A 22,548-nucleotide genomic window follows, 5' to 3' on the forward strand; every position below is an offset into this window, starting at 1 on the left:
TCTTTCTCTTTTATATAACCAGTCTCGCAGGCCTTTACTTACATCCCTCGAGCTCCACAGCCTCCCAAAGAGGCAAGCAGAACAGATGGGGAAGCTGAGGCTGAGAAAGGCCTTCCAGGGAGCCATTGCCAAGGACGAAAATGGAACCCAAAAAATTCCTGGCTCCTGGCTCCCTTGGTAGGAGGAGAGTGCTACCTTGAGTACTTTGGGCTGCTGGATCGCTTTAGCCTCTCATATCCAGCAGACGCCAATGTTGGCGAGACCTCGCAAGAGAAATCGTCTCAAACGAGCCGTTCCCCCAGAGAAAGGCTCGGGGATCTCTTCTCTCCTTGCAAGCTGTATACGGTGCTAAAGTCTGCTGGGGGTTAACCTGGTAGGGACCTTCTCTCCAGGCAAGGCCAGCGCGTGGCCGCTGAATTGCTTTCATGAACTCCTCACTGTTTGCTTCTCTTTTGCAATTGGCTTCAGAGGATCCGGTGCAAATAAGGTCAGAGCTGTTCTGATTTTGAAGGCTGATGTGTGTTTTTTAATGTTAATGAAGTGGACTGGGTGTCCCTTGGGGGGGAGAGGGGTTGGAGGGTGCTGTGTGCACAGAGGTTGCTGCTGCCAGTGCCTGCTTCAAGTGGTACCCATGGATAAACCTGATGGAGATGGGAGTGTAGGACCAAATCCCCATGCTGGTGGCCCTTTTCCAATGGGGAAGGGAGGTGGCAGCCAAAGCAAAAGGAGAGTGTCAGTAATCCAGTGAAAAGAGTAATTCACAGCTCTTACAGAATGGAAGAAATGACTGTTGGATTTGCATTGTAGAGGCTGTTACTAAGCCTCTGACTGTGCCACGTGGAGCACAGTAGAATAACTAAGCTGTACAGAAAATTTCATTTTGCCTTAGGGGAAGCCTTTGCTGCCCTGGTGCCACATGCTAGCTTAAGTATATAATGTATAGCCTTGCAGTTATGGGTGCTCTCGGTAAAGGGCAGGGAGTGGTAGAGGCAGCAAGGTCTGTATGAGGCTGGTAGACCAAGCCCTGCTTTAGTGTCAGACGCCCTTGAGCCACTCCTAAGCTTTCCTACAGCCCATGTCCTGGATTGTGCAGACAGCAGGAGCCCACCAGGAGAAATCATTCAATGGGCTGCAAAGTTGAGGAAAAATAAATATTTATTTTGTATCATCCTCCTGCCCTCTCCCCTCTTTCTCCACCACTACCAGTCTTTCTTTACTCCATGCTTTGCGCTCTGCTTCTTTTGTTTGCAAAGTCAGTCCATTCCCATTTGCTCATCCTCTCTCGTTCACGGCAGTCTTTGCGGATTCTTGGGAGTGGCACGGTAGGAAGTGCAGGTGAAAGCAGATAAAACAGCAGCAGTGCGCGCATCCTGCCTTCACATAGGTGAATGCCATTGGCTTCGGTCTTCATAGATTGTAAGTGTGCCCAGCTACACTGAAAAGAAAGAAGTGAACACCGCGGCAGTGCGGCTGGGATTGAGGAACATGCTGTCTTAAATGAGGCTCCCAGGTATTTTCATGTTCACTTGGTGGTCTGAGGTTTTCAGGAGGGATAAGCGTTCAGTATTTCCTGCTGCATCGCAGAAGCGCTTTCTCTGAAGGCATCTTCCCCTGCTTCATCAAGGCTGGCTGTGTCCCAGGCCAGCGTTCCCTCTTGAAAACATGCCGTATCAATTCAGGAGCATAAGCCTCATGAAAATTAACAGGATATAGGCCAGCCCTTCTTGGCTGAGCCTTGCCCGAGATGACGAGCAATATTCTGGCAATGGTCTTTCCTCCTCTCTTATCCTGACACTGGGCTCAGGAGCATCCCCTCCTCCTTGGTTTCTCTGGCGAAGCCGGTGTGCATGCCAGGGAGTCATGTCCCCATGGAAACACGCCTCCCCTGTTGCACACTTACTTGTGGGAACCGCCAGAAAAGATCCTTTAGGGCTGTAGAGAGTCCCAGCAAAAGTTTCCAGCTGCTGGTGTTTAGCTCTCAAAATCAGTCCGTGCCTGTCAGGAGGTCTGTCTCAGCATGTGCCCAAATGCCCTGGTCCAAAGGCTGTCGGGGGAGTTAATGGCCCAGCTGGCCCCTCGGGTCATCCCTGGCGTGGTGAGTGCTCTGCTGTGTGCTGGCACATCATGCCTGCGTCTCAGCTGCCATGGGCTGAACTGCAGCTTCGCAGAGCAGCGTGGGGGCTGCTGCTGCTGGGGGTCTTCTCTGCTGCCCACCGCTGATGTGCCACTTGGTGTGCTGGTGTCAGCAGTCACAGTGTCTTGCCTCTACCCTTTGGGAATATATTCTTGAGTTACAGCTGGATAGATTATGAATAAAATGTGTTAGCTCAGCACCATTAGGATATGTGAAAAGTGTGTGCTCATAGGCTGTTTCCCCCTATCAGCTCCTTCAGTCCCCCTCTGGACAGCAAGCTGGCAAGCCCAGGGAGAAAAAATTGTGGTCCAACAAGGTTGGACCAAGGTAGCACCCAGAGTGGTGCCAGCCATCTGCGCCAGGGCAGAGCATTCCCAGGGAACAGCGGTGACAGCCATGCCTGCAATGGGGAGGTAGACCCCTGCAAACTGACCACCAACCCCTTGATGCCCAGGGACCCTTAGCTGTGGTGAGAGTGGTCTGAAGAGGAGATGTGGCAGCCAGGCAGCGTTTCACCTCCATCTCCCCAGGGCGCAGGACCAGCTGTCTGAGGATCAGGTTCCCAGCGTCTGCGCTTGGGGGAAGAAAATCCTCCTGGACCGGAGGATGTTTCTCCATCTGCTGTCGTCATTTTCTCCACACACTGCCATAGCCACAGGATTGCTTTTGTCTCCTCTGGATTTAAAACTCTGCAGGACTCTGTGACAGAGGGGGTGAGGCGTGCTGGATGGCCTCCAAGCTAACAGGCATTTGCAGATCTCAGCAGGGAGAAAACTCACCTTCTTCACAAATAAGGTGCTTTTTAAGTCACCTCAGTTTAAAAAAATATTTTTTTGCTGTATTTGGTATTGCCTCAGGGTTTTTTTTAAAGGATTTCTTTTCACTGACCCCCACTCAGATACCTTTGTGATTATGGCAGCCAGTGGAAGGGTTGGAGTGATTTTTACCGGAAAAGAATATTCCTCGGTGGAGCTACAATATTGAATTTCAAGCGAGCAGGCGTTACTGTCTAAACCTGCCTTCACTGGCCAGGGCACGCTGCATCCGCACGATGTTCAGCCACTTCGTCGGGTGAACTCGAGCAGCAGGTGCTCAGCTCTTGCACCATATTCCTTAGGGAGGTGGTCCTTGGGGAAGCGGTGGTCCAACCCTGCCATAGCAGCATGCCAGCCTGACAGGATCAGCCAGAATGAGTCTGGAGTGGGTGCTGCAGACCTGCCTGCGCTGCCTGGAGGTGGTCCTGCCTACCCATAGTCCTGCCTCAGGTCAGCATCGTTTCCAGGCCAAGGTATTGCCCGGCTGCCTTCCCGTGCTGCCTCACCCATGTACCTGTATGGCAATGGCTGAGCAGGGAGTCTGGATGGAGCCTTTTCCCCTGAACTGAACTCTGCAGCGAGCGGTGAGCAGCAGGTGTGTGGGCAGCAGGACAGGCAGCCCACAGGCAGCTCGGAAGATGCAGCTTCTGCAGTAGCATCGCTCCCTCTCCTTGGTGTGCTGGGACCGAGCGCCGGCCGGGAGGACACAACGGCTGCTGCCTTCCCTTGCTCGGCATCAGTCTGCAGGGCTGGTGCCAAACCAGGCGGTCAAAGTCTGCTTTGTTTTCGTGGAAAGGGGACACTTTCCAGGTATTCGTGGAGGAAATAAACCTCTGAAAGCATGTGTTCAGCACTGGCTCACCCTTGCAGCATCTCTCTTGACAGCAGCTCAGCACCTGCATGCAATGGCTTCTGCCACCCTTTCTTGAGAGAGGCGACACGACGAGTGGCCTGGTAGAAATTTCCCAGCAGAAATTCCCCCTTTGCAGGTGTGTTAAGCACCGACATGCACAAGAAATGTTCAGGAAGAGCCTGAGACTCCTAACTTTCTTAAAGGAAAGGAGTTGAGTTGTGATTACAGTTACATCTTTCTTCATTTACTAGCAGCAGCCTGAGGTCTCGAGCTCCCCAGGTTGTGTGGGTGCCATCGGTGTCCACCTTTCAGAAGATGGCTCTGAAATACTCTCATGTTCAGCCCCATCAGGTTTTTTTATTGATGCTGCTGTTCCTGAAGCTGACTGCCCCAGTTATCCCAGTGAAAGCTGTGGGCCATGAGCTGTCACGGTGACCTTCTGCAGAGCTGCAGTATCTGCTGGTGGTGCTGGGGAATTGGGAGCTCCTGTGGCTCCATACAGTGTGTTTCATCGCAGTTGTCTTCCTTGGATGGCCTCCAAGATGCTCACTCAGAATAGCTGGGGATTTCACACCATCCAAATTGTTCAGTTCCTGTTCTCCCCTGCCTGCTGCTAACCTTGAGGATGCAGCTCTCCATCGCTCGGATGTCAGATGGGCTCAGTTGTGTGTGTGCGAAAGGCAAGGACTATTCCAGCAATGCCTGGGGCTATTTTCTTCTTGTTAAAATAAGAGATGAGACAGTCTCCACAGCTGGGCTCTCAGAGTGGATCTTGGGCTGTATCCTAACCATCCACGAGGTTTTTTAATACCCCTTTCCTCCATATATTCCTACGGAGCTGTTAAACGAGGGCCCAAGTTTATTCAGTGGGTTTTGTTTAAAAAATACCCTTGTTATCATTATGAAGGGCAATGATCTGAGGAGAATCTTTCCTGCCTTTTATAAGCACCTTGTGCTAGTGCTGTTGTACTGGGTGCCTTTGTGCTCTGTTGTAGCCACTTTGCCTGAGCATCCACCCAACACCACCTGGAAGTCTCCTTATATACCAGCTCGGTAGTGAGGGTATCTTCTCTCGTCTTGACTCTCTCTTTTGCTGCCTCCAAACTCTGATGTTATTTATGCTGGTATGGTAAAAGAGGAACTAGGCGCTCTTCACACGCTGTGCCAGGCGGGTTTGGTGCGAGCATGGCAGGGCTCAGCAGGGCACAGTGATCCACGTCCTGGGGCTCAGCTGCGTGGGGAGGTCTGCGCCGGGAGCGGAGAGCATGGCGGTGACAGGGGCCGAGGAACTGTTGAGCACCTCCTGTCTCTTCTCACACCCTTTTGCTTCTCCTCCTCTTTGCTCCTTTTCTCTCCATTCACCTTTCCCATCCTGTACTACTTGCCTCCAGCTGGTGCAGACCATGCCTGACCCCCCCTCACAGCCCCTGTCCCTCCCTGCCTGTGCCTGCCCTCCCGGGCAGGAGGGATGGCCGTGCAGTGTCCGAGTCTTGAGGCCAGCGTTAAAGTAGATGGTAGCAAGAGCAGTGTAGCTCTTTGTCTGGCTGCATGGGCACACGAGCAGGTTTCGGCAGGGACCGTGGGGATGTCGGGTACAGCAGCATTTCACCCACCTGGGTGATCCCGGCTGGAAGTCGTAACCTGTGACTTTCCATTTCTCCCCTCCTCCTACCTCCCACTCTCCGCTTCAGAAAGGATCTGGGAGCTCCTCGGGCTGGCGCAGCAACGCTCTAATGCCATTTGCAGTCACAAGTAGGCACCAGGCTGGGAGCACAAACCACTGTGCAGCAGAGGGTCTGCAGGCAGCGACCACAGGCAGCTGCGTGTCAGGAGCACGCGCTCGGGCATGGCTTTGCGCGGGAAAGCCAAACCTCTAATTCCTCCCTCCGGGATTAGAGGTTTGCACCAGCTGACCCAGGAAAAAGGGGAAACAGTTGGTCTGGTGTTTTCTGTCCGGGGGCTGCGGTCAGGCTGCAGCCTCGCGGCTCGGAGGGGTGAAGCGGCGTGCGCACACACACACACAGATGTGAGCTGAGCAAGCGCAGAGGAACCCTCTGATGAAGTTGCCGCCAGTCCTGCAGCTGGAAGGGCATCGGCTCTCACAGGTGCACCAGTTCTCTGGGGGTCAGGGCGAGCTGTGCAATGCTGTGAGCTCCCTGGCCCGGCTCCTGCTGGGATCCATGGGAAAGAAGTGGGCTGGCAGGGTTGTTTTTCAGGGAGTGGGAGGGAGCTGCCGGCTCTGAGCAGAGCCCAGCGGCGGCCGGCCAGCCCTGCTGTGCCTGGCGTAGGGCCCCTGACAGCCGCCGCAGCCGCGGCCGGTGCCTCTGGACCCACGAGCTTGGGGCTGAGTGCTTGCCGCTGCCTCGTGGATCGGGGCCTCCATCCCTCTGGTTCTGCTTCCACGTACAGTGCTTCCTTCCAGCTCTCCCGGGCGCTGAACCTGTGCTGGACAGAGGGGCTGCGCTTGCGGGGGGAGGCAGTGGGCAGCCCTGCCTGCCTGCAGTGGTGGGTGGCTTTGCCTCACGTGCTGGCACCGGGCTGGACGAGCCCCTCTCGTCCCCAGGGGTGCCCACTGCGGTCATCCTGCTGGCACTGGTACGGAGGAGCAGAACCGGCGGGCGATGCGGTGGGAGCGGGACAAGCATCCGCCCCGCTCCTGCTCCCCGGGGCCTCGCCGCAAGCCACCGGTGCAGGACGGGGCTGCCTCCGAGGGGGTTCCCCTGCATCGCCCTGCCTGCCAGCCACCCTCAGCCACTGCATCTGTGTGTGTGCGGGCTCGGGCGCGCATCCCGGGGCTGAGAGCCTGGCGGCACTAACGACCTCTCTCTCCCCTCCGCCCTCTCCACCCCAGAGACTTAACTCACTGCGACTCAGACTCCTCCATCCCGCACCTGAGCGACCACCAGCGTATCCCCAGCTCTGCGCCCAAGCTCCTGGCTGCCCGGCCCAACCTGCTGACCAGGTCCATCGAGGAGGCTGCCCCCGGCCACCCTGCCGTCGGCGCGCCCACCCCCAACGGCGGCAGCAGGCACGCGGAGGCCTCCGCCCTGGGGGCTTTGCCGGAGCGGCTGCCCGAGAGCCCCATGGTGATGAAGAAGATGATGATGGTGAACCACGGCATGGAGAAGTCCTCCAGCCTGGGGGAGATCAGCCACCCGACAGCCGGCAAGCACACCCACTCGGATTCCTCCCGCTCCCACAGCCCCAGCTCCACCGACCCCGACACCCCCTCCCCCATCTCTGACTGCCGGCCCGGCAGCGCCAAGAGCACCCGCATCCCGCAGCTGGCTGCCAAGAAGAGCCCGGGGGACGAGGACAGCAGCTTGACAGGCGATGAGGTTGACCTCGGCCAGAGCAAGAAAAAGTTCCCCCTAAAGATCTTCAAGAAGCCCAAGAAGTAGAGAGAGGAGGGGGGGGAAGAGGAAACCCACCCAGGAGCGCGACCCACTGGGACCGGAGGGCGGCCGTGCATCGGGAACGCAGCGCACCCACCCGTCCCGGACCCTGCGGGCTCGGGTGCTGGCCAGCACCCGCCACCCTCCCCTCTGCACACTCCGTTTCTGAGTCGCCTCACCTAACACCGGCAGCGGGAGGAGCTATTTAAACTTATTTATTTCCTAATCTCTGAGAGAAAAAAAAAAAAAAAAAAAAAAGATGACGACGACCGCTCCCCCCAAAGAGAACAGCCGCCCTTTCTCCCCTTCCGACTGCTGCAGTCCCTGGCTTTGCTGTGCATGGCTTCCAGTTACTCCTGCCTCTGCTCAGCCACACGGCATTTGGGTTTGGTTTCAACGTGGTTTTATTTTTAATTTTTTTTTATTTTTTATTATTAATTTTTTTTCCCGGTTCTTCTGCCTCTTCCAACTTTTGCACAGGCTGTATGGAAGGTCGGGGCGGTGGGAGCCCGCTGGGGAGTGGGGCCGGCTGCTCCCCGAGGAGGCAGCACGCTCCCCGCTCGGCTCTTGGGGTGACTCAGGTGCGAGCGTTCGGGCGAGCTGCCTCACGGACGTCGCAGCGGTTCTCTCCTCATTTCTGTGAGTCACTTTTCTACACCCCAGCCCCCATCGCTATGATGGTTGGGAGGGGGAATCCCTGTTTGTGCGCTCTTGATAAGCAAGAGCAAGTTAAACACCCTTGCGAGGGAGGGCTCTGCCCTTGCCGGTACTCATGCATCCAGGAGCTCTGCCCGCAGCGTGCCCTTGACCCGCTTCCTGCTTGCGCCGGAGGCGGCTGCAGCCCACTGGGTTTCCCCAGTGGGACAGGGCTGCCCACCCAGCTGCTCTGCCCAGCCGGACACAGCGCTGCCGGAGGCGTGCGCTGGGCTGGGAGCTGCTGCCAGAGCAGCACCGGTGTCTGTATGTGGCAGTGGGGTGGGCTGGACTCTGGGCCGGCTGCTCCAGCACGGAGAAGCCCACGGCTGCCCCCGTCTTTACTTCCCCCCCCAGGCCCCTGGATGTGCCGGGGGGAGCAGGGCTGGAGGCAGCTCCTCTGAACCCAGATAGGTCCCGGGGGGCACGGCTCGGTGGGGCGAGGAGCGGGGACCACGGTGATGGAGGAGCATCACGAGGGGTGTTAGGTGCAGAGCCGGGTCCAGCCACTACGTCCACACAAAGAGGAGGGGGGGTCCCAGCTGCACAGCCATCCCCTGTTCCCGTGTCCCGGTTTGGCAGGGCCAAGAGGGAGGGAGCGGGGCACAGCAGGGTTGGCCGGGCACAGGCAGGCTGTACGTAGGTGGCAGGAGCCTGAAAATGTCCTCCCTCTCTCCTGGCTCCATCTCTCTGAAGCAGGCTTGCCCTCAGGTCGGGTGCTGGGGGCTCTGCACCCTCCCCCAGCACCCAGGGGACAGAGGAGGCTCACCTGGGTGCCCACTGCCCTCAAAGTCCGTGCGGGCAGCGTCCTCCCTGCCCCGAGGCCATGCTCGCTCCAGCTGGAGGCTGGGGTCTGCCTGACTGTGCCAGCCCGTGGCCCTTTGGTGCCGGCACAGCCTGCAGCCGGTCTCGGTCCGTCCCAGGCTGCTGCCCGGGGCTCAGCGGCTCTTCTCGTCCTCCCTCGGCAGGCTGCGGGTTGCATCCTGCTGCTCGGAGCCCTCGCCTTGGTGCACTTCCACCATCGCGGCCCTGGCCGCTGACAGGGAGTCCCTGGCTCAGGGCAGGGACGGTGGGACGAGCCCTGCTCCGTCCGAGGGCTGACCCCGTCCCCAGGGTTGACCCCGTCCCCAGGGATGATCCTCGCTCCGTCCCATGGCCAAGCCCTGTTCCCCCCTGGCACAGCCCTGCAGCCCCCTGCCTGCAGCGCCCCGCGCCGGGGCTGGCAGAGGAGCCCCTGGCCACCCTCCCGCATCCCTCGAGGCTGCTGCCTGGCACGACACGACCTCCCTGAGCTCTCCACCGAGCCCAGGCTCCCTGCCCCAGCCATCCGCTCAGTTCCAAGTCCCCCCCACCCCCTCCTGCCCCGTGCCACCGTCCGACATGTCCCTGGAGGTGGGCTGCTGCCCGAGGTTCCCCCAGCTGCTTCGCTTGCCGTGGGCAGAGGAGGATGCACATCTGGCAGGGGAAGAAGAGGAGGCAGGGCGGGATGCTGAAAGCCCCCTGGGGCCTTGCTTTATGCCAGAGTAATATATATGTGTATGTTGACAATACAGGAAGGGCTATAAAGGTGTTTTTTGTTTCGTAGGTGGTAGTTAGACAATTACACTGTTGCTTTGAGATAAGTGAAAAATTCCTCTAAATGACTAAGTGCCTGCATTTCCCCGCGGCTGCTCCGAGGTGCAGGGAGGGGGGTGGACGCCGCGCTTGGCCCCCGTGGTGGGGGCTGCTGCCACGGGCACCCCGCCGCCGTGGGCAGGACGTGCTCGGAGCAGCTGAGCCACCCCCCGGGAGCGGGGCTGGCGACGGTGGGACCCCGTGGGCACCCTGCGAGCAGGGGCTGCCCAGGCTGGAGCCGGGGGCCCAGCGGCACTGCTTGTGGTGGCGGAGACCTGTCGATGCTTCTGGACAAGGGGTTGGGGATCCACCAAATGGCAACTGTTGACGCATCTGCCAACTCTATTTTTTTTTTTTTTTTTTTTTGGTCATTTCATAAAACTTTTAAATCCAATAAAGCATGTAGTCTATTTTACGAGCCGGCATCTGCTGCTCTCTTCTTCCAGCCCTTCCCAGGCTGCAGAGCGGGGGTCCCATGTGAGGTGGATGGGGGCATTGGGTGCCTGCCGGTGGTGGGGAGGCTCCCTGGGGACCATGTCCCCAGCAGCCAGCCCCCGCTGCCCCGGCTTGGCCAGCAGACAGCAGGGACAGATGGACACCCCGGCTCTTTCCCCACCTCCCCCCCTGCACCAGGGCTGTGCGCCAGGACCCTGCGATCCCCGGGCCATGAGCAGAGTCCTCTCCCACGGGGTCTGGATCATGTACTTCTGCTCAGCACCAAAAATAGCCCCGTGCCGTCCAGGTCGGCGCAGGGCTGACGGGCCATGCCGCGAGCTGCTGGCGCTGCCCCGTTTCTGCTGCTGGGGGACGGTCTCGTCCCACCGACATGGCAGCAGAGCCTTATGTGATCCATACATCACCAGCAGGAGCATGGGGAGAGCACAGCTGCCCTGCTGCCAGGCTGGAGGCTTGTAGGAAGGACAGACGGTCATTGGGACCAGGGTTAAAGCACTTCCCTGGGGCCCCCTCAGCTTCCCCAACAAGGAACCAGCTGCTGACCGGGCCCAAGGCAACCTCAGCCCCTGCCAAAGTCTTTCCCCGCTCGCACCCCTCTGCTCCTGCAGCTGAAGCCAGTGAGATGTTGTCCCTAGGCAGCCCGGTGCTGAGCCCGCAGGCAGGCAGCAGGATGAGGCCCCATGGGCTGGGACCCCGCAGCCAGGCAGCACGGGGGCATCAGGCCAGAGGCTGCGTGCAGGGAGAGGACGCAGCAGGATCCGGCCTGTCCCAAAGGAGCTGCACCCAGGTCCCGCAGAGCTCCGGTGCATCGGCAGGGCAGTCAGTGTGGGATCCCTCCCCGCTTGTGCTGCACGGCAGCCACGGCACGGGGTGGTGGTGGCACCCTGCGGCGCAGAGGCCAGTGGGGACCCCAGCGCGGGCACCAACATGCATGGGCACATCCCCGGCTAGGTCCAGCCCGGAGAGCAGCATGCGGCGACAGTGTTCTGGAAAATGGAGCTTTATTGCAGCAGCAGCAAACGCATCGTGCGCTCCCAGCTGCCTTGAGGCTACAAACCCAACCCCAGGGCGGCCCTTGCCCCTCTTCCCTGTGCCGTGCTGCTCCTGGGCCCAGGATGGGCAAGTGGGGACCTGCCCCAGGCTGGGGGCTTGGAATTGGCTGCCGGGCCAGTCCAGCCCGGCAGTGCAGCGGTAACAGCCATGCCAGAGCCGCTGGCCCCCAAGCACCGCCTGGGAGGCAGCTGGGGGGGGCCCGGAGCCCCCCTCCCGGGGGTCAGTGTGCCATTCCCACTGCCACGGTGGGCTTGGCCAGCCTGGCCCCTGCCCAAGGCGGCTGCTGCTGCCAGGGCCACTGCCGGCAGCCTGCCCTGCTGGGAGAGCTCTGGGTTGGGGCCAGGGACGCACGCAGCTGCCCCCAAACCACTCCAACAAGATGTGGCAACTGCCCAGAGGCTAAGCGAAGGGCTGGAGCACAGCCCGGGGAGCCGGTCCTACTCACAAAGACCACAAAAAAACACCTTTGGAGCATGCAGAACATTTCCAGGAAAACGCATTACGTGCTGGGATCAGTGATGATCATCCACCGGGATGGGTGATAGTGACGGCACAAGGGAAGCCACGTGCACCAGCAGCCAGCCCCGGCGGGTGTCCCCATCCATCATCAGTGGGTCCCATCTTCCCGGGGGGCTCCGTGCAAGACAATGCGGTGCCCTGGGGCCGGCATCAGTCTTCGCTGCTGCCGTGGGGCAGCGCGGTGAAGTCGCCGCCGGTCAGGGTGACGGTGAATGCCACACAATGACGACTCCATCCATGTTGCGGCCAGCGGCTGCCCTCCAGGAGTGCAGGGGCTGGATGGCTTTCTGGAAGCGCTGAGGGTGGGCGAGGGTGAGCAGGGGCTGCCCTGAGCCCCCGCGGGGCAGAGGGCATCATTGCTGCAGGAAGGGGCAGCAGCGGGCACAGGGGCGGAGGGGCTTAGACCCCACCTCTTGCCCCAGTCCCACAGTTCCAGCCCTTTTTCTCTCTTGGGAAGAGACAGCATCGCCTCTGCTCCATCGCCAGCCTCTCCTGCCCCATCCTCAGCACTGGGGCAGCCCCTGGTCTGTCCCCGCCCCGTCCCCGTGCCCCATCCCACCTCACACACTCACGTTTCTCAGTGTCCCCGACTCGCGGCACAGGGCCATGATGGCCCAGAGCGGGACCTGCAGGCAGGTGAGGATGCCCATACAGATGCCGAGGTTTGTGCCCCAGGTGGGGTACTCATAGGTGCCGTGGTGCAGGGGCATATGGTGCATGTCCAGGCAGGTGCAGACGAGCACGAACTGAAGGGCAGAGCGGGCACAAGCAACGTGACGCCACGGCACTGCCTGGCCCCAGGGTCTTGGCCAGGCTGGGAGACACAGGGACCCTCAGGGCTGCCCTGAGCTACCTCCAGCAGGCACAGACAGGCCCGGGGGGGGGGGCAGCAGGACCAGGCAGCCCCGCTCCAAACCCATGGCAAGAGCTGCCCGTCTCAGAGGGGAGGGAGAGATGGAGGGAGGGGAGCTCTTCTCCCCTCGACCTCCAGCCCCGGGAGGGTGCTTGGTGCTCACCAGCAGCAGGCAGGGGGTAAAGAAGGCCCAGCACGCCTTGAAGTAGCCCAGCATGTGCTTGCACCAGGGTGGGTACTGGCGGATCATGTCCATGATGTCCTGGCAGAACTGGTTCACACCTGCAGGCACCCCAAGAGAGGGTCATGGCCGAGCCCCTGCGTGCCCTCTGCATGGCCCTGCCGGGTGCACCTGCTCTGGGGCACCCAGTACACCCTGTGCTCGGGCTGAGCCGTGCCAGCAGTGGCGGTGCTGAACATCCACCATGCTTTGGTGGTGGAAAAGAAATTGCATCCCCCCCACACAGGGAAAATTGCACCTCTTTGCACCATCTCCTTGCAGGGCTGAGCTCCGTGTGGGCAGCAGGACGGGGGGTAACTCCCTGCCCACCCCAGCTCCAAGCTCTCCACAGCTGCAGGTGCACCCTACAGAGCCTGGTTTGCCACGAGCCCCAGGAATGCCAAACGCTGGCAGCGCGGTTAGCCAGGGGCTGTCCTGTGCTGTAAATACCCTGCGCCTGCAGCGTACCCCGGGGCCGCCCACTCCGCTCACCGTAGCAGAAGGTGATGCCCAGGCACATGAAGAGGGAGATGGTGATCAGCCCAAAGCCGGTGCTGTACTTGTCAATGAGGGTGAACCAGAAGATGCCTCCCTGTGAGGTGGTGAGGGACAGGGTCAGCACAGCTCAGGGCAGTGGGGTGGGCGCAGGGCACCCCCTGCCATGGACAGCGTTGACGCCAGGGCCTATGAATAGCCCTCTATCCTCCCACCTAAGCGCTTGTGCAGAGATTGGGAGAGGAGGCCATTCCCCAACCTCCACCCTGGCGTCACCCCAAGGGTGCTGGGTGCCGCTGGATGGGGGTGCAGGGGATGCCATACCTGGGTGACCAGCGGGAGCCCCAGCAGGTAGAAGGAGGTACAGAGAGCACCCAGCAACGCTGCCTTCTTCCTCTGGTTGTCCAGGGCCGGGAACTCGTCCAGGATGGCTCTGGTGATGCCTTTAATGTTCCCAAACTGAGGGACAGGGGATGTCAGTAGTGGGGGGGGGACACGTCCCAGTCCCTGCCTCCCCCAGACTGGGCACTGGGGACAGTCCTTACAGAGGGGACTTTGCATGGCACTGTCCCCATGTGCATCCCCATCCCTGTGACACCTGGGCACGTGGAGAAACCCATGGCCAGTGCCAGTGGGATGTGGCTGCATCCCTGCCCCATCGCCTTGGGTGCAGCCCACATGCATGGGGCCATGCATCCCCCACCCCACCCCAGCACCACCCTCATGCTCCTGGCCCGTGCACTTCATGCCGTCTGCATGCCCGAGATGGGGTGTCCCTGGCACCCCAAGGCCAGGCATGGGGAGGGACCTGGGGGTGCCCGAGCTGACAATCACCAAAGTATCCGCTCCCAGTGTGAAAAGCGTCAGGAAGAAGAGGACAGACCAGAGTGGGGAAATGGGCAGTAGGGAGAGGGCTTCAGGGTATGCCACGAACATCAGCCCAGGGCCTGCGGGGTGAGATGAAGGGAAGCGTGAAAGGACATGCCATGGTGAGAGAGGCCAAGTCCAGCAAGCCGGTAGCCAGCCTGGATGTGAGCTTGGCTGCAGCCCCATGGCCCCATCCCTGTGCAGGGCACCGGGAAGTCCCCTGGCATGGCACAGCATGAGTCCCCCATCCCCGAGCCCATACCTGAGTCGGTGACACTGCCCACAGGGACTTGGTTCCTCCAGGCCATGTGCCCCAGCACCGAGAAGATGGCAAAGCCAGCAAAGAAGCTGGTGCAGCAGTTCCCAATGGTGATGACCAAGGTGTTCCTGCCGGGAAGGGCATCACAGCCCCACGCCCATGAGGTGAGGATGGAGAAGGTGGCATCCTGATGGGCCGTGGGGCTCAGACCTCCCCATCACCACCCTCCTCCTCCCCAGCCACAACCCAGGGTTGCCCCAACAGCCCGCACCCCCGTGCCCCTCACGCCCTGGCCCCGCTCACTGGATGACGTTGTTGTCAAACTCATTGTAGGAAGCCATGGAGACCAGTCCCCCAAACCCGATGCACAGGGAATAGAAGATCTGTGAGGCCGCGTCACTCCACACCTGGGGGATGATGGTGGTGGGGGGGGGGCGCTGCAGGACTCCCCAGCCCAGCCTGCCCCACTGGCACCAGCTGTGGGGATCACTGCCATCAGGGAACCCCCAGCCCTGCTGCAGGGTTACCTGGGCACTCTGCAGCCTGCTCCAGTCCAAGGAGAGGTAGAAGCGGACACCGTCGAGGGAGCCGTCCAGCGTGGCCCCCCAGATGACGAGGGTGAGGATGACCAGGTAGGGAAAGGTGGCCGTGACGTACACCATCTGTGCAGGTCACGGCTCAGCTCAGCCCCGCTCCACCGGCACAGCAGCCCCCCCTGCAGCCCCCACACACTGCCCCTCACCTTGCCTGAACTGTGGATGCCCTTCAGAGTGCAGAAGAAGACAATGATCCAGGCTGCTAGCAGGCACAGGGCGAGGGGCCACTGCACGGCACCGGGGTCCCCGAGGCCGGAGCTGTGCATCACCCCCAGCACCTGCTCGCTGCGATGCGGGGACGCGGGTCAGCGGGACAGGGGATGCGAGGCACCCTCCTCGCCTCTGCAATGTCCTCACCCAGCCCTTCCCCTTCACAAAGCCTCCAGCATCACCGACCACTGCCTGCGGGGGCTCAGCCCCGTCCCTTCGGGACCAAGAGAGATGGAGCTGGGGCCGGACCCCCAGACACGGTCCGAGGGAGGCACACATTGATGCAGCCACGCAGGGACTTACTTCCAGAAAACCTCACTGGCGCTGACCCAGCTGACAATCCCTGATGCATTCTGCAACACACAGCCCCGGCAGGTCACCGTCACCACCAACTGCCATTGCCACCAGCCCCAACGTCCCTCCCGGCCCCAGCCCCAGCCTGACCCTCCTCTTCTGCTGCAGGCAAAGCTTCTCCCAAGAGAAACCACCTGCCCGGTCCTCGTGCGGCGTCTGGCCCCGCAGCATCTCATCCCGGGACCGGACCCCACAATGCTGCCCGCCCAGGGACCACTGACCTGGCAGAGGTACGCGTTCCCAGGGGCATCGCAGGACCAGGGCAGGGGGCTCTGGAAGGAGGAGCCCAGGTAGTAGAAAGCCCAGGCAATGATGACGTTGTAGTAGAGGGACACCAGGGAGGACGTGATCAGCATGGCAATGCCAATGCCTGTGTGAAGAGAGAGGCTGCTGAGGGGGGCGGCAGGCAAGGGTCTGCCCGCATCTGACAGACACCCAGCCCCACTGTGGGCTCAAGGGGTTGGAGAGGCAGCAGGAGACCTGCCCTGGTCTGCCTAGGGACTTGGGGTGCAGACTGGGATCTTGCCAAGAGGGTGTCCCAGCCCCCGTGCCCACCCCACACCCCTTCCCACAGCCCAGCTGGCCCCAGCGGCTGTGGGGGCAGGCAGGAGAGGTGTCCCCGGCCCCCAGCCCCACCTTTCAGCAGCGGGCAGCAATTCCAGATAGTGATGGGCCCCGCGGCTCCGTACTGACCCAGGCTCAGCTCCATCAGGAAGAGGGGCAGCCCCATGATAAGCGACATGATGAAGTAGGGGATGAGGAAGACACCTGGGAGGAGAGAGGGAGCTGGTCGGGGGGTGGCCGGCACTTGTCTGGGCTTCCCAGAGGACAGACATGCAAGGTTTGGACCCATGGCGGGGACACATGTCCAGGCAGGATGCAGCAGAGCAGGGAAAGCCCCCCGGAGCTGCTGGCTCCATCCTGGGGGCTGTGCCCAGCAGATGAGTTCCCCATGAGCCCTGCAGCGAGGGCCTGAGCCGGGAGCTGGTGGGATCCCGCTGGCCCTGGCTTGGAATGGGTGGTGGGAGCAGTGCTGGGGTGCAGCTGTGGGCGCTGCAGTGGTGCTCGGGGCCATGGGATGCTCAGGACCGTGGGATGTGCCCACAGCAGATCCTGGAGTTTCGTCTGGCAATACACCGACATCTGCATCTTTACACAGCTTGTCTCACCAATGGCATTCTCTGTGGAGGAAATCCTGCTCCTTGCAACTTCAGCCAGGCAAAATTTGTGCTGGAAAAGGACATTTTCCAGGGGAGAAATCGGCATTTCCCAGCTGGCAGCCAGCTGCAGCCCAAGCCCATCCTCTCCCAGTGGCAAAGCTCTGGCGCAGCGATAGCGGTTCCCTGCAGGGGAGCAGCTCTCCAGCCACGATGCCGTATTCAAACCCCGCTCCCCCGCAGCCTTGCTGACAGACCAGATGTGGGGCTGTCTGCTCATTAGCCTGGCACTCATTAGCACAGTGCTGGGGGGAGCAGGCTGCCTCTGCATCTGCTGCGCAGGCTGCAGGGGAATCACCAGCCAGCTCTGGCAGAGGCTTTGCGGGGCTCAGCCTGGGGAGGAGGGGACCGCCGCGGGTTTAAAGCCCCATTGGGACATCGGTAACTCCTGCTTGGCTGTTGGCAGAGGCTGGGAGCGAGGGGCAATGGTGCCCCAGTCCCGCTGGCTCCCTGCAGCTGGAGGCACCATCCGTGGGGCTGGGGGACTGGGCAGTGGGACCGAGGTAGTGTAGTGTGTCCCTGCTCTGCCCACGACACTGGGAAATGGTGGCTCTGGCTGCTTTACTGCCGGTCCAACACGGGTACTGGGGTGCCGCACGGGAACAAACCTCCCAACCTCCCCAGCTCCACGGCTTTGGGATAAAAACCACCACGACTGCCTGTCCCCCACCACCTCCATCCTTTGGGGTGGAGGGCCAAGGGGGCAGCCGCTCCCCCTGCACCCCCATTTCTCCTGCTGGCTCCCACCTCCTTTGGCTGATGCCTTCTCGTCCCCCGTGAGCACCGGGCAGTGCCCATGGGCAGTGTCCAGCCCTGCCTCAGCAGTTGCCCACGGGCAGCGTGGGCCCTGCATGGCCGGGTGGCCGGCAGTGACATCCAGTGGCGAGCACACCGATCGCTGTGCCTGGCCAAAGCCGCCCTCGCCTTGCTGGGAGAAGGGATCTGTGGGTTCCGCGGGGTGATGTACCCCGCAAGGCTCCCGCAGCACAGCCCGTCTCCCGCCCTCCGGGGAGCACCCGGGCTTTGGGCACGCATGGCCCCGTGGGGTGCAGGCAGCCCCTGCCCGCAGGCAGCCGTGTCCCGGGAGAGGGCTGGGAAGCGAGAAGCGTGTGATGGGTGGTGGGAGCACCGGGAGTGGGAGGCTCAGGGTGTCTGCAGCAAGGGGAAAGCCCGGTGTCCTCCGCAGCCATCCCCCATGATGGGGGAGACTGCAGCGAGTGGGGACGGCTGTGTCTGTGTCCCCAGTCCCCAGAGCAGGGTCACCCCACTGCCACCCCCATCCCCATGGTGGCAAGGTGCCCCAGGGCACGCGCCGGTGTCTGCAGCAGCTCCCATGGGAGCAGCTGCTTCTTCGTTACATGGTTTAGTGGGCATGGACGATGGCTGGACTCGATGATCTTGAAGGTCTTTTCCAACCTAAATGATTCTATGATTCCCCCTCTGCCCCCTCCCCAGCCTTGCTGCTAGGGCAGGGCAGGCCGTGCAGCCCCTCGGGAAGGAGGAGATGCTTCCCCAGGAGGATCCACAGCCAACCCTGCACCCCAGCCCCAGCATGGGGTATGGTAGTCCCATCGCCCACCAGCAATCCCTGCCCCAAGGGCCAAATTCCTCCCCGGTTAGGCAAGGTGCAAAGGGCACAGCCCCAGCATGTCCCGCCAAGGCACTGGTGCTGCCCCAGACCTGCGCGGCATCACAGGGATGGGTGCCAGCCCCGGCAGGCAGCAGGGGTGAGTGCACGTGAGGCAGGGCATTTTGGAGCCAGGCCGGCTCACATTGGCTCAGTCGGGGACACCTGTGGTGTCGGGGATGGCCGGAGAGCGGGGCAGGGGGCTATGGAGCAGCATGCAGGGTCCCATGGTTCTGTGTCCCATGCACGGCTGCTTCTGCCACCGCAGAAGCGCACCCGCCATCTGGCCATGCCCCAGACAAGTCGGTTGGCCTGTTAGCAAATTACTTCAGTTACAGTCATTTAAGGAACATCCACGGGGCAAAGGGGAAATCACTAATTTAACTGGGCAGTTTGGAGTGAATGTAGAAAGCCAGAGCAATAAAAGCCCCGCAGACTGCTCTGGGGAGGGCAGGCTGCGGGGCTGGGCAGGCTGTGAGCCCACAGAGCATCGGGGATCCCAAGGCAGCAGCAGAGCACTGCAGACTTCTGCGATGCCCAGCATAAAGGGAGATGCCAGAGGGCAGAGCAACGTGGGTTGGAGGCTCAGCAAAGCTGGCAAGGGCCAGATAGGGAAAGGTGTGCCCTCCAGCTGGGTGCAAGAGGAGGAGACAACATCACGGCAGCAGAAGCAGCGAGGGGCTCAAGAATGACCTTTGGGGAGGTTTCTCCTGTCCCACAGCGCAGAGACATGGCACTGCATCCTGGGGCATTGCCACCAGGCACCAGCTACATGCTGAGCTCCCTGCACTTTGTCCTTCCCCAGAAATGTGGTAGGTTATTGCCCTTGCTTGGCCACCTTCCTGGGCGCTCCTGGCTGACTGAATTGCATTTTACAGTGGACGGGCACCTCCACGCACCATGCACAACAGCTCGCAGCTGCATGACACCAGATGGTCCCTGCTACCACTGCTGCAGAGGAGCTGACAGTGCTGCAGGGGGGTCAGTGCCTTTCTGGCCAAGCCCCACTTCTCCGGGAAGGGGCAGAGATGCTCTGCAGAGGGGCTTTGCCTGGAGGCAGCACTTTTCAGCCCAAACCACCCAGGACACTGTTGCAGGCTGCCCCAGGCTCATCCCAGAGGCAGGCACATCTCTGGGCTGCACAGGACAGCCCCAGCAGGAGAAGTCCCTGGCAGACTCATGTGGAGATGCTTTGAACTCTTAAAGCATCTTTCCCTGTGGTCTTCACGGTGGAATTAAAGTGGTGGTGGGCAACACAATACCCTGAATCCTGCCAGCACCCGTGTTTGCTGTCCTGGTGAGCACAGCCTCCGTGCACCACCACACTGTCTATCCCCAGCCCCCCATGCTCCTGGCCTCCATCCAGAACTGAGCAGTGCCCGAGTGCCCGGGAAGGGACGTGTATGCCCACAGCAGGGACCCACCTCCTCCGTTGCGGTAACACAGGTAGGGAAAGCGCCAGATATTGCCCAGACCCACACAGTAGCCCACGCAGGACAGCAGGAACTTGTACTTGCCGGTCCAGGTCACCCGGCGCGAGCTGGGGGCTGGGATGTCAGGCTGGGGTGGGGGTCCCGGCCAGGGCTGGCATGTGGGGTCAGTGGTTGGACCCTCCATCTGGAGGATGTTGACCTGCGGAGGAGAGCAAAGCATCAGGAACCACTGGCTGTAAGCTGCAAACCCTGCAAGGCCCCTCAATAGGGCTCGGCACGGCCAAGCTCTCCCTGAAAAAGCATCTGGTTCCCAAATGGGTTTGGGGCTTTCCCTGAAACCCGCCCAGAGGGACCCCGCCATGGCCCGTGCTATGGGACATGGGAGGCTTGGGCTGGCCCAGAGCTCTGTGCTCCTCCTCAGGCTCCAGGAGCCAGTGCAGGTCCGGGCAGACCCCAGCCCTAAAACCCTGGGCAGGTTTGATCCAGCAGATCCTCCCATAGTGTGAAAGTCAGCAGCTGGCATTCACCCACCCTCCGCTGATGGGTTTTCACCTCTGCTCTGTCTTATGCACCCAGGACTAGCAAAACACAGGGACTGCCTGGATTGGCACCCAGTCCTGCACTGGGCAGATGACAGTGGGTGCAGGGGTGCTTGCCACTGCTTGAGCAGTGGAAAGGATGGAGGGATTCCCCCAAACCAGCCTGCAGAGGCTGCTCCAGCCACATGTTCCTTCTTTGGAGGTCCCTTCTTGCCACCTAGGCTGCAGCTTTCCCCAGGTTCCTCCAGGACAGATCTTGACCCCCCTCCCCAGCAACATTGGACTGCCTGGAGAGAAGAGGGGGGTCTCAGGAAGGAGAGGCAGGCCCCCCCAGGCCAAATCACAGGGGCTGCACATAGGGGGACTGCTGAGCAGCCCCATCTTCCCCACCATTCATGTACCCCATGCTGTCTGGGGTTACCTGGGAGCTGTGACCCCCTCGTCTTGCCTGTCCCACTCTCTCTGTCCCCCAGAAGGAAATTTGCCTGCACAGCCCCTCAGGCAACAGCCTGCACCCAACTTGCCCCTAACAGCCCCACACCCCAGCAGTGACCTGTGGCCCCAAGAAAAGGGAGAGCAGTGGGCTCCCTTCAGCTCTTTACAGAGAAGCTCTGGCCTCTGAAAAGCATCTGTCCCACCTGTCCTCAAGAGGAGAAGTGGCTTTGCCGGGCACAGGCTCCCCCGAACCCTCCAGATGGGTGGGAGACCTGCCCTGTGCCCAAGGGCACACCGGACTCCAGCTGCTTTGTGCACCCTGAGAAATCCCGGCAGCTCTGCCAAACTGCAGCCGCGGGGCACATTGCAAGGTCCACCCATCAGGGATGGAGAAAGGGCACTGCTCCATGGCAGAGGGATTGCAAGAGGAACCGAGCTGGGCTGAGACCCAAAGGCTGGCCATCACCTTGGCATGTGGGTGGCTAAGGGACAACGATCTGCAGAAACCCCTATAGGATCCAGACATTCCCCGTGCTGCTCCCACCACAACTGTGGCTCACTGCGGGGGTTCCCAGTGGGGCCAGCTGCGACAGAGCTGTGGAGGGTGACCTGCAGCCCGTGGGTGTCCAGCACTGGGAGCAGAGGCTCCTGCAGCCCAGGGCAGTGCAGAGCAGGGCAGGCATGTCCCCTCAGGACCCCAGTCTTACCGTGGGCTCCGGCGGCGTGGCAGGGGCCGGGGGTCCCGGCATGTCAAGGTGCCCAGTGCCCGGCATTTCCTGCTCGGTGGTGGCAGGAGGGAGGGACACACACTTCTCTGCGATGGTCTGACAAATTATAGTCAGTATCAAATATTCATTAGAGAACTTTGGTGGGGAAAACGGCCTCTGTAAAAACACTGGAGTTTTGTGAACAGGACAATGTGGCCAGAGGAGAGGGCCCCACAGAGGGTGGGACAGCGCTTCTCCGAAGCTGCAGTTCCTTATCTTAAGTGACCAGGAGAAGGAGTACAGTGTATGTGCCTGGAGGATGGAGGGTGGGACCGTGCTTCTCCGAAGCCACAATTCCTTATCTTAAGTGACCAGGAGAAGGAGCACAGTGTATGTGCCTGGAGGAGGGGGCCCCATGGAGGATGGGACTGTGCTTCTACCTTAAGTGATCATGCCAGCTGAGAAAGAGAGGCAACTCCCCAAAGCTCACCAACCGATTCCAGAGAACCCCGGGAATGTGAACTGTGCATGTCGAGACCACCGACTAACACACTATAAAAGAAGGGAGAACGAGTTCTCAGTGCGCGCCCTCCAGAACTGGATCTCTACACTGGCTGGCCCAATGCTGGACCCAGGACTGGTGAAACCCTTTTCTTTTCTCTTTCTTTCTGTCTTTCTTTCTTTCTTTCCCTCTCTCTCCCCCTCTTTTTCTTCTCTCTTTTCCACAGTCCCTCTATCTCATCCTTTTAAACATAAACCACTGACCAAGTCTGAGACTAGGAGTGGACCCAGCCGCCCCTGGGCTCCTCTTTGAGAAGGAGTCCAGAAAGCAAGGGGGTCTGCTCTGAACCTCGTGACTCAACGGGAGGGCGCTCCTTCTGACACAGTTTCATGTTCCTTTTTCTGCTTCTTTTTCTACACCTCCATTTTCTTTTCAAACAGCAGCTTAATGACATGATGCAAGGTTCATATTGATAAGTTCACTTGTACTTGGGCAAGGTTAGCTAGGTTAAATAAATGTTGATTGTTTTTTGAACTCCCCTGGTGTCGTTTCACCTTAATTCTGACAAAGGAAATCCATGAACTTGAGTCACTTCAACTTTGGGATGTGACATTCGCTCACCTGCACCAGGTACAGCTCTGCCCCAACTGGCCCTGGCCCAGGGGTGTGGGATCTGCTGTGATGGGGTCCCCACGAGCCCCC

General features: G+C 60.6%; 3 protein-coding genes across 17 annotated transcripts in view; 2 read left to right on the plus strand and 1 right to left on the minus strand.

Annotated features, from left to right (window-relative positions):
* The window catches only part of STIM1 (stromal interaction molecule 1), a 102,137-nt gene extending 92,218 nt beyond the window's left edge, over positions 1–9,919 (plus strand). For all 7 annotated transcript variants that reach the window (XM_049823572.1, XM_049823571.1, XM_049823573.1 and 4 more), the window contains one exon: positions 6,654–9,919. In XM_049823572.1, the coding sequence (XP_049679529.1) occupies positions 6,654–7,203 (550 nt within the window). In that variant the 3' untranslated portion in view covers positions 7,204–9,919. The remainder of the gene's footprint in view (positions 1–6,653) is intronic.
* Positions 9,920–10,988: 1,069 nt separating this feature from the next.
* LOC126048485 (sodium-dependent proline transporter-like) lies at positions 10,989–21,600 on the minus strand. 9 transcript variants are annotated; one of them, XM_049823592.1, is made up of 15 exons: positions 21,345–21,595; positions 19,655–19,862; positions 16,023–16,154; positions 15,608–15,756; positions 15,336–15,385; positions 14,969–15,107; positions 14,754–14,888; positions 14,530–14,633; positions 14,230–14,354; positions 13,935–14,047; positions 13,425–13,559; positions 13,098–13,197; positions 12,549–12,667; positions 12,105–12,278; positions 11,005–11,828 (listed from the first exon to the last, which is right to left on the minus strand). In XM_049823592.1, the coding sequence occupies exons 1-15, from the start codon at positions 21,408–21,410 to the stop codon at positions 11,730–11,732; spliced, it is 1,848 nt and encodes a 615-aa protein (XP_049679549.1). In that variant the 5' UTR covers positions 21,411–21,595; the 3' UTR covers positions 11,005–11,729. The 9 variants fall into 9 exon arrangements, with proteins under 9 accessions (XP_049679551.1, XP_049679544.1, XP_049679543.1 ...); XM_049823588.1 differs by having other exon boundaries at positions 10,998–11,828; positions 13,425–14,047; positions 21,345–21,598; XM_049823591.1 differs by having other exon boundaries at positions 11,003–11,828; positions 14,530–14,888; positions 21,345–21,596.
* On the plus strand, positions 16,161–19,640 carry LOC126048486 (uncharacterized). The gene is made up of 2 exons (XM_049823596.1): positions 16,161–17,776; positions 18,499–19,640. The coding sequence occupies exons 1-2, from the start codon at positions 17,400–17,402 to the stop codon at positions 18,920–18,922; spliced, it is 801 nt and encodes a 266-aa protein (XP_049679553.1). The 5' UTR covers positions 16,161–17,399; the 3' UTR covers positions 18,923–19,640.
* Positions 21,601–22,548: the final 948 nt, after the last annotated feature.

The sequence above is a fragment of the Accipiter gentilis genome, chromosome 19, assembly GCF_929443795.1.
Source record: "Accipiter gentilis chromosome 19, bAccGen1.1, whole genome shotgun sequence".
Taxonomy (NCBI): Eukaryota; Metazoa; Chordata; class Aves; order Accipitriformes; family Accipitridae; genus Astur; species Astur gentilis.

Bases quoted from the DNA above. Each gene is read 5' to 3' on its own strand.
- LOC126048486 (XM_049823596.1), top strand. From the start codon at position 17,400: ATGGGCAGTGTCCAGCCCTGCCTCAGCAGTTGCCCACGGGCAGCGTGG. The intron at 17,777-18,498 runs GTGTCCTCCGCA...CTGCCACCGCAG, and splicing joins TGCAGCAAGGGGAAAGCCCG to AAGCGCACCCGCCATCTGGC.
- LOC126048485 (XM_049823586.1), bottom strand. From the start codon at position 21,410: ATGCCGGGCACTGGGCACCTTGACATGCCGGGACCCCCGGCCCCTGCC. The intron at 14,889-14,968 runs GTGAGGGGCAGT...TGACCTGCACAG, and splicing joins GCATCCACAGTTCAGGCAAG to ATGGTGTACGTCACGGCCAC. The intron at 12,279-12,548 runs GTGAGCACCAAG...TCTGCCCTTCAG, and splicing joins TTACCCCCTGCCTGCTGCTG to TTCGTGCTCGTCTGCACCTG.